General features: G+C 36.8%; 3 protein-coding genes across 5 annotated transcripts in view; 1 reads left to right on the forward strand and 2 right to left on the reverse strand.

Moving 5' to 3' along the window:
• Positions 1–2,182, reverse strand: part of LOC112460203 (mRNA cap guanine-N7 methyltransferase-like) — a 12,583-nt gene extending 10,401 nt beyond the window's left edge. The window contains exons 1-5 of the mRNA XM_025024803.1: positions 1,922–2,182; positions 1,443–1,599; positions 1,171–1,372; positions 326–585; positions 7–222 (exon numbers count right to left, since the gene is read on the reverse strand). Coding sequence (XP_024880571.1) covers positions 7–222; positions 326–585; positions 1,171–1,372; positions 1,443–1,599; positions 1,922–1,980 — 894 coding nt within the window. The 5' untranslated portion in view covers positions 1,981–2,182. The remainder of the gene's footprint in view (positions 1–6; positions 223–325; positions 586–1,170; positions 1,373–1,442; positions 1,600–1,921) is intronic.
• A 2,190-nt stretch (positions 2,183–4,372) lies between these two features.
• On the forward strand, positions 4,373–7,090 carry LOC112460207. 2 transcript variants are annotated; one of them, XM_025024810.1, is made up of 6 exons: positions 4,373–4,705; positions 4,814–4,993; positions 5,179–5,662; positions 5,993–6,142; positions 6,479–6,804; positions 6,999–7,090. In XM_025024810.1, the coding sequence occupies exons 3-5, from the start codon at positions 5,270–5,272 to the stop codon at positions 6,776–6,778; spliced, it is 843 nt and encodes a 280-aa protein (XP_024880578.1). In that variant the 5' UTR covers positions 4,373–4,705; positions 4,814–4,993; positions 5,179–5,269; the 3' UTR covers positions 6,779–6,804; positions 6,999–7,090. The 2 variants fall into 2 exon arrangements, with proteins under 2 accessions (XP_024880578.1, XP_024880577.1); XM_025024809.1 differs by lacking the exon at positions 6,999–7,090 and having other exon boundaries at positions 4,814–4,989; positions 6,479–6,798.
• LOC112460205 (selenide, water dikinase) overlaps positions 6,709–9,208 on the reverse strand; it is a 10,502-nt gene continuing 8,002 nt past the window's right edge. Inside the window, exons 4-5 of one of the 2 annotated variants that reach the window (XM_025024805.1) lie at positions 8,961–9,100; positions 6,709–8,724 (exon numbers count right to left, since the gene is read on the reverse strand). In XM_025024805.1, the coding sequence (XP_024880573.1) occupies positions 7,831–8,724; positions 8,961–9,100 (1,034 nt within the window). In that variant the 3' untranslated portion in view covers positions 6,709–7,830. The remainder of the gene's footprint in view (positions 8,725–8,960; positions 9,101–9,208) is intronic. The other variant, XM_025024807.1, reaches the window with a different exon arrangement.

Genomic DNA, 9,208 nt, shown 5'->3' on the forward strand with positions numbered 1-9,208 from the left:
TAAAGCAAGGTGAATATAAAGAAGAGGAAGAAAAACATACACTAAATCGTACGCATCTGGAATGGTTCCGATAAAGTAGCCACCTGGCTTGAGACTCTCGCCGGCGTTCCGGAGCATGCATTCTGCCTGCGGTAGAGACTCAAAACTGTAGTGAAAAGAGAACTGGCAGCTAACAAAGTCCAACTGCATACTGGGATCCATGAACTTTTCCCTCAAACGAACCTGCAACATACCTGATTAACAAAATTCCATTGACAAGTGCATTTCTTGCTAGGTGGAGTTCATGTATGGGGTTGAAGATGATGATAGGTATCCTCTCCTCTACCTTTGTACAATCAGCCGTTATGAACTCCGCGCTAAAAATGGGAGCAAAACCTCTGTCTTTGGAACCTTTCTTATTCACCATGTCATTGTACCGTTGCTGACACTGTTCCAACGACACTTGTGCTATATCCGCGCATATCAGGTGTGAGATATTGGCCTTTTTCCATTTAAGAAGGTCTCCGCCTTTACCGCAGCACATGTCCATTACTCTAAGCGAAGCGCCAAAACTCTTGCCTTGTCTCACTTTGACTACATACTCATCTGATAAATAATAAATTTATAATAATAAATTCAATTTAATATCCATTGCAAGAATAACTGATATTTAATATAAAAATCATAATAATAAGACAAATGTCAATTTTAGTCAAAGTTTAATTTTTCTCAAATCAGCTTTGAAAAAGTGAAGCAAAATGTTTGTATTTTTAAACTTTAACATTTATAATAATCGTGATTAATTTTGAGGTACTGGATAGCTTAAGCTGGTAATCAGTTGTCCATCAAGCGAAAAATCTGGGTTCAATTCCCGATGCTACCTCACATACATAACATTTTAAATAAAAAGATATAATTCCATTGTGATAAACACAAGGACATCTAAAATCATAAATATAAACAAATCCAAGATAACTTGGTACCACATCACGACATTAGATTTCTTAGAGAATAAAAATACGATAAAAATAATAAGTTCCAAAGTTTAAATCATGGTACCGCTATCGGTTGGAAATCAATATTCAAAAAGAACTAGAATTATGCATCCAAAGGAATGCAATCGTGTATATATACTGAGCCTTCTTTCATTGGCATACCATTTAGTTGATAGCTAAAAAAAACAATAGTTACTTATGAGCATGCTTTTAATCCAGTTGTTAAAATTCCTCATATACACGATGCGACTCTGATTTCTCTGCGAAAGACCCTTCTCTTCAAGCGCATTGTAATGGTCCGCTACCAAGGCTGTATTGTCAAGGGTCCTGTTTACATCAGCATCCTTATCTTTCTCATTACTTCCGGACGTCGTTAGATCTGAGGGTACGCTTGTACTCTGCGACAGAAAATATATTAGCGAGACAATCTCAGTACTCGAGGCAGTAACGTACGGTTAAGAAACTCACAGCAGACGAGGCATCTTCTTCAATATCGCGCTTTGCTACTTTGGACGGCCGCTCGCGATCCGGCGACAACTTGCACTTCCTACTTTGAGGACTCTCCGCGTCTGTATCTTTAGTCGTCTCTGACTTTGCTGTGGTGGTACAAGATGTATCCGTTTCGCTGAAAATCACAATTTTTTTTCTTTCAGATTTATATCATCCGCGCTTAAAATAAAAATAACATTGTGCGAAAAATGTGATTAATTATTTTCATAAAATTCTGAAGTAAAAATTTACAAAATTACAAATTACAGATATACGTTTGCCAATGATATTATAAAATCAGAACAATCAACGATATATTTTATCTCTGTGAAAAACGCAAATATTAACGAGAGTCGATTTAATTTAATACTACAAGAATTTAGAAATAATCCTTTAAATGAGAAAAAATGTATTATCAGTATATTAATGTCAACGTTAAAGCGCGGGGAAATATATACCTCGCGTGTTGCCTCTCCTCCTCGTTCTCGGCCTTATCCTCCGCGCGAAGTGCCGACATGGTCGACGATACGAATCGTAAATAAAGAGATGCGGATTACGATGCGAGAAGTCGTTCAAGGTATTCGAAACGTGAGGACTGCCACTGGCTCATCACTGTGTACGCCGTACTCCGGAACGCGAGCCGATCTCATGCCGACGACGACGCGATCTCGCTGAATATACGCCACGAAAAGCGTTGCCAATGACGCAGTGACGCCAACATCGCCACAACGGTGACAGTGAACGGAAAGATTTTTCGCGCGTGCGCATTGCGTGCAATAGCACGAACGTCACATGACCTTTCCCCTTCTCATAGCGAACGTATCTTGTTGATTGTGACAAGGCCACGTTCCGTATTAGCATAAGAGAATTGATTGGTCCATATGCATGTGCATAAGGAAATAGACCAATCCGTTTCTTTATGCATATGGTTATGCACCTATGCAAGTTTGTCTGGATAGACCTTACGCACATAATGCGCGCATTTTCTATAGTAAACGTTACGTATACTATAGATAAATGCGCGCATATGCGCGTTACAGAAGGCATCAGGGCGAATCGTCTGAGCCCTAAAGGGAAGGAGGGAAGGAAATTAAAAATAAAAAAAATTAATAGTGTGTCTCTAAAGGTTGATTAAAGATTGATTAAATACGCAATATATTCATACCAAAAGAGTACGAGATAAATAATATATTTAAATAAGTATAATAAATAACAACTACAGACAGCAATCTCTAAGAAGATGGATATAAAGGTGAAATTTTCTTTCCCAACAGAGCCTCAACACTAGCTCAAGCTATATATGCTTCGTCCTTCAAGTCTATGTGTGCTTTCGTAAATGTATACATTTCTTCACTGCCTGTCGAGCTGCATGGTCTGTGATATATTTTACTCATCGATGAAGATTTTATTATATTATATTTCAACTGAGGTAAAATAAAAAAGGTAAATAATTATTTCTTAATTAAGTTATAATACAAGAAAGTGTCATATATATATATATATATATATATAATATATATATATAATATTAGGTCCTATATATACTCTGAATAATTAATTACAATTTATTTCTATTTTCCTAAAAAGTATTCAAGCAAATGCTATTTATTGCTTAGTACTACGTTTACGCGAGCGTTACTTCTGTATATAGTAACTTACGATATATCACTCGTTTACGCGGAATAAATTATCGTAAGTTACTACAAAATCCCGTTTACGCGAAAAAATTATCGTAAGTTACTACAAAAGTAACGCTCGCGTAAACGTAGTATATGAAAATAGCATTTAAACACAAATAAACGGGGGAAAGCTATTTAACCAGGCAGATAGCATTTGCCTAGTCAAAAGCTATTTTCCTAAAATAACCTTGCCTACGACATATACATACGTATACTAAATAGGCATATTGAAAATCTTCTTTTCTTTATTATCTTTGGCACGAGTCTTTTTCATGACATCAATTATTTTATTTGTCCAGGAAAAAATACTTTACGCAAAGCATCAATGGCTAGTTCTTCAGTTCTGTTTTCTTTCTTTCTTTCTTTTCTATTGCAATAAATCAGTATGTATTACCGTATTCGTGCCGATCCTTATCCTGATAGAATATAAGAAAATTATCTACTCATTTTCATATACAAAAATCTCAACATATATTTAAAAATTTAGAAAATACTTGAAATACGACACTTTAATTTTTTTATTATAAATGTTTCTTTCAGTTTCCAATATAATTATTTTTCTTTTTTTTTTTACTCAAATTTAACATTTTTTATGAAATAGAATTCCTTCTAATCGCCATAATTGTCTGTATTTTTTAAATGTGATTTTGTCCATTTCTATCATCATGAAACAATTTTCATCAAAATAAATACTCTGCATATTTTCGCTAAAATTACTTCTTTCAATATGTGTATTTATTAGTCTATGTATTATAAACACTCTCTAATATATTTCAAATTGTATTAACATGGCTCAATTACATGGTTCAATTATTATATTCGTTCCATTCCTTCCATAAGACGAGTCTTATTGCTATAGCGATCGAATACTGACATTTTTTGGAAATCTGAAGAACGTACGTTATATGTCTGAATAAAAAGTATGATTCGCGGTATTTATATATATAGTTCTTTATGCAACACGACGGCATTTCTACAAACTAAATTATATAATATGTATAATATGCAAATAAAAACAACTTGATACATTTTCAAGAATGGATTGATTTAATTTAATTTAATATTTTATGATTGATATTTTTATGACTTACCTAAATTGTATTCAACTTATACGGAAGAAACGAAAATGTCTTTTAGAAAAAATATTGAAAAGACTGTAAAAGAAACAGCCATATGTTGCTTTTTACAATTTAAATTTTAAATTTTCGATTGATCAAAGAGCATATATGTTGGACGACTGCGCACAACTGCGCATCCACTTCAGTGTTCGGTGTCGCCAATAGAGAGCGAGTGTCGATTATTTATTGATAGTGACGAGTTTAGGTTATGAGTGTTACGGCAATTTTCGAGTTTCCCCGCATTTAATTGTGCGTAAATGATAAGAGCAAGAACGTTCGCTTAATTAGCTCGATTAATAATAACCCGCGCGTTTTTTTCGCATTTTGAATCGTGGGTGGAGTGCCAGTCACCGTGAAGCTACGAGCATGTAGTTTATAGGTTAGCGCTTCTATCGGGAGACTGGGTATCTTAGAATTTATTGCTGAAACATTAAAAAAAAAAATGGTACAATTATTTGTAATTATATATATTGAACAAGCTCATCACATGTAAAAAGAATTTAATAACGAAACTGATTAGGAGATTAAAAAAAAGATGTTTTGTTTACTTCAGTGTTGCCACCACCACCCACAGATGATTGGAAAGATTGAAAAATTATCGGGAGCAATTATTGTTTGTCTACGTGTTTGCGGACGAGAGGAGCACGTATGGAACGTCCGTTGTTTGCCGCTTGGAACCCGATCCCTAGCGATGCGCGGACGTAACCAAGCACAACCTTGATCGTCGAAGTTGGTACACGATTCTTAATCTCTTAACGCACACACGTTCTCATCTATTATCTGATCTAGATTTGCCCTGCGCGACGCTCTTATCTGGCAGCTTATCTAAAATTCAATAAGACTCAAAGGATAAATATCGCCCCCCAATGTTTAATTGCCGCCAAGTTTCTTGCCAACAAGGCTCTAACTCTTTTCCAGCTATTTCAGCTGTACAGAATTCAGGCAGGGAGGAACGTTGGTCGTACACCACTTGCTTCCTGGAGCGAGATTTTGAATACACTCCGCTGTTATGGACAGCTTCTCGCAGGACTACGACAACAAAATGGAACCGTTTGAGACGTACGACGAGTCTATGGTTACAGCTGCAAATCACCAATGTGACATCGGTCAATCAGTCAACAATCAGGTACCCGCACAGGAGCTACAAATGCAGAGTCAAGAGAGTCACGACACATTGACATTGCAACAGCAGAATCAGACGGAGCAGACGCATCAGGTGACGCAGATGGAGTCGAATGTTGAACAGAGACCAACTTCAGTTAGATTGCCCGCCTTATTGGATGGAGAATATTTTACGGTGACCAGGGTGGAAGACACTAATGTTACGGTGCGTTGTCAGCAGTGTAAGAAACAGTTAAACGGCAATCTGAAGTCCACCGGGAATTTTCTTAGTCACGTAAAGGTAAAATTATTTTCAAAAAAAACTAATAGAATTGTCGGTGTAGATTAACAGGATGAAAAGAGGGCCTCTTGATGTAAAACCATGAAGATGAGAAAAGGGCTAAGCCTAAACGCCAGTCGTTGCTACCTTCTATTCTCACATTTAATATTTATTTAACACATGTGTATTTAATATTTATTATTTTATTACTTCTGTAGTGTATATCTACAATTATATAATTAATTTTGTATCAGTCATTGTGCTTAAACTCTCTCATTGGGCCTTCTTTTACCGTTGCAGATTTAGGTAGAGAAATTTCAATTACTTTCATTAGCCCTATTACTTTTGTAGCGATTACATCCGTCTCTGATGAGCAGAATAAGGTGCAAATCTAGTCAGAGAAAATCCGCGATATATGTGAACTCGACGTTACCCGATAAAAGCCCCGAGATAGTGCGAGAAAAACGTATAGTCCTTCAAAATAAGAAGCGCTATAAAACGGTAAGCACGGCTTTTTATTTTCGCCGTTTGTAATTTGATTTCGCTGCCCTATAAAAATATTAAAATACAAGAAATTACTATTAGAAAAGAGAATTAATAATTAGCGTAATTAAATTAGTTCTAGATGGAATTATCTTGAGTTATTTAAATATATCTATGTTAGATGAAGATTATTTAAGATTTATTCTATAAACACATAATATTTACATTTCTTAATCATTTAAATTAATTGTGCTTAGATTTTCTCATTGATCTTTCTTTTATCCACTTCGATTTTACATCAAAGAATTTCTTTCCTTTATCGCGTTGTAATTAAATTGACATATTCACACGCAGGAGGAATGTACGGCCGGAAACGAAGAGCCTTACGAACAACCTGCGGATTGGAATGACGCACCATTAATTCGGGGGTCCGAAGAGCCGGAATCCGCGGATCCCGTTTCTCCAACTCTGAGAATGTCGCATAACAATTCATTCATGATGGAGGATGAATATGATGCAATCGGCCGCAACGTTGCCGCCAAGCTCAGGAATATGAGGTTGGACCAAAGAATAATAGCTGAGAAATTAGTGAATGACATTTTATTTGAGGCTCAGCTCGGTAATCTTCACAGAAATTCGAGCATCCACGTGTGAAAGGAAGAGAGATGTACATATGGACTGTGAGTCGATATTATATATCTTCTAGTGAATCGTGAGAGAACGATCTTTCGCCTGATTTGATGCAAAACGGAGTGATATGATTAATAGAGTTATCTGATTAGTTATATAACACGCGTGCGTGTGTATGTGCATGAAGATTGCATGTTCGTGGATGAATGGATAATGATTTTCGTAAATGATATTTGTATTCTAGCCTTATCGAATGACGAACGTTCATACTTTTGTGATACATCTATAATCTTCTAATGTCCTGAGATCATTACATTTGGACTTTTAAAGACGAGGAGTTTAAATATTCTGATCTCAAGAGAGATACACATAAGCGTATATTGAAAGCGTTTCGCTTTCTTTTTATATAAATGTATATAATATTGTAAATAATACAATTCGCGTAACAATGTAAAATATGTTGTCAAATAGTGATATGTGCTGCCTAAAGTAGTATTAGATTGGTTGAAAGTTGCCAGCTTTTTTGTTAAGGTATCTTTTAAATGAAATCACCAATTTTTCTTAAAGCACCAAAGAACATTTTTTAGATGAGAAAAGTGTATAACGATTACTTTACTTAATGAATTAATTCAAATTGTGTGCAATTTGTAAGTCTATTTGGCAAGCACGGGAAGTTTTTTTTGCACCAATCTAACAATGATCATGTCCAAAAGTCTTTTTCTATACCAATCATTCTATACATGATTAAAGTAAGACAGTCAATTGTATATACCGAAGTGCAGTATAGCTCATAAATATAAGTTTAATAAACGATATACTTTTGTGTAAAATATTCTCAAAATGTTTGAACACCGAGAGGTCTAAAGCTTTATCAAAAGTCGAAAAAACACCTACAAGATGTAAATAAAGTATAGAAAGCCGCCAGAATGCTCGGAAGACTTGTTTCTTCCGAAAAATTCGATCACAATCTCTCGAGTGTGTATCTACAATGTATTTACACGTCTTGTACGAAAGTAAAAGCGGAAATACGATTCTCAGAAGACTTATCTGAAGGACAGTGCCCCCTCCAACGATTGTCAGCTGCTGTATACTCTGCATTTCTTTGGCTTGAACATCGCGTAATATACCGCGGACGAGAGGACGCAGAGCGCCATGCTGCCGAGTATCGTGCCGAATATGTAGGTGTACCAGAATCCGTTCCAATCAGCGTTCAAATACCACGTGAGTGTCAACGCCACGTTCTGCGCGATCACGAACACGTAGTACGGCAACATCCACCAGTCGGCATACTTGAATTTGATCCGGTATTCGATCAGGCTGAATATGTAAACCAGACCGAGCCAGAGATTGACGATGAATGTGATGACGTCATAATACTTGGAGTAGTAATATAGATAGGCCAACATGAGGGCGTAGTGCACGCCCATCATTGTCACCACGGTTATCGGATAGAACTCGTAAGCCACGGCGATGGTGAGCACGCGCGCCAGGATGAAGAAAAACCACCAAAGGAAAGACAGGAACTTTCCTATCGGGTCATCCTCCTCGAGGCCCTTCTCGGAATACTTTCGTTTAGGAACTTTCAGGCTCTGCGCGCTGCTGTCTATCAGTCTTTGGTTTGGCTCGAGGGTAGCTGCTACTTTCGTCGCCTCTTCCTCCGTATAAACGGAATCTGGACGCGGCGGCGCTGGCAAGTCCGGCACTAGGAGCGGTGCGACCGTCGTTATGCCGCGAAGCGGCATCGGCGGTGGCGTCACGTGCACGTTTTTCGGTGGTAACGGCGGAGTCACAGAGACCTGACGGTCCAGCAAAGCCGTGTGTGATTGAGTCTGGAGCTCTTGCTCGTTCTCAGTGATTGGGTTTTCTTCCGGCGGCATTGACTCGGATGACGCATTCATAGTGTCTTCTTGCTTGGTTGCGGGCAAGGGTAACGCTTGTAGTGGGGCCTTTTCCTCGATACTATTCAGTTCCTGATTGAATTAAATTGACATTTATTATATTTGTTAATATTCACAGATATATCCCTCCAGAATAATATCAAATAGATATATAACGATTTTCAAATTACTCTGAAATATTATTTTTAATTGTAATCGTTATTTTGTTATTGTAATTTTTAATGTTAATCGTAATATTTTTAATTGTAATCGCTTGTATTTAATTGATTTTTAATTTTTAATAGTAATCGCTAAGCTGGATCAAGTACCTGAATGCAGTATTTCTTTAGCCACATTGCCCAGGGTAGTTTCCTGCCGTTTACACGCTGGCTCTCGAATCTTTGAAAGGAAGCTGTCTTGATGGCCACTGTTACAATGGACATAATGATGCAGAGGACCTGTACTGTCACTGCAAAAAAAGTGTATTATGTAAGTCATTTATTAGATAAAATGTTATATATATATATATATGTGTGTGTGTGTGTGTGTGTGTGTGTGTGTGTGTGTGTGTGTGTGT

The sequence above is a fragment of the Temnothorax curvispinosus genome, unplaced genomic scaffold, assembly GCF_003070985.1.
Source record: "Temnothorax curvispinosus isolate PA1 unplaced genomic scaffold, ASM307098v1 QBEX01010385.1, whole genome shotgun sequence".
Lineage (NCBI taxonomy): Eukaryota > Metazoa > Arthropoda > Insecta > Hymenoptera > Formicidae > Temnothorax > Temnothorax curvispinosus.

Excerpts from the sequence above, each read along its gene's own strand:
- LOC112460207 (XM_025024810.1), top strand. The coding sequence starts at position 5,270 with ATGGACAGCTTCTCGCAGGACTACGACAACAAAATGGAACCGTTTGAG. Across the intron at positions 5,663-5,992 it reads ATTTTCTTAGTCACGTAAAG|CGATTACATCCGTCTCTGAT; the intron begins GTAAAATTATTT and ends TTACTTTTGTAG. Across the intron at positions 6,143-6,478 it reads ATAAGAAGCGCTATAAAACG|GAGGAATGTACGGCCGGAAA; the intron begins GTAAGCACGGCT and ends ATTCACACGCAG.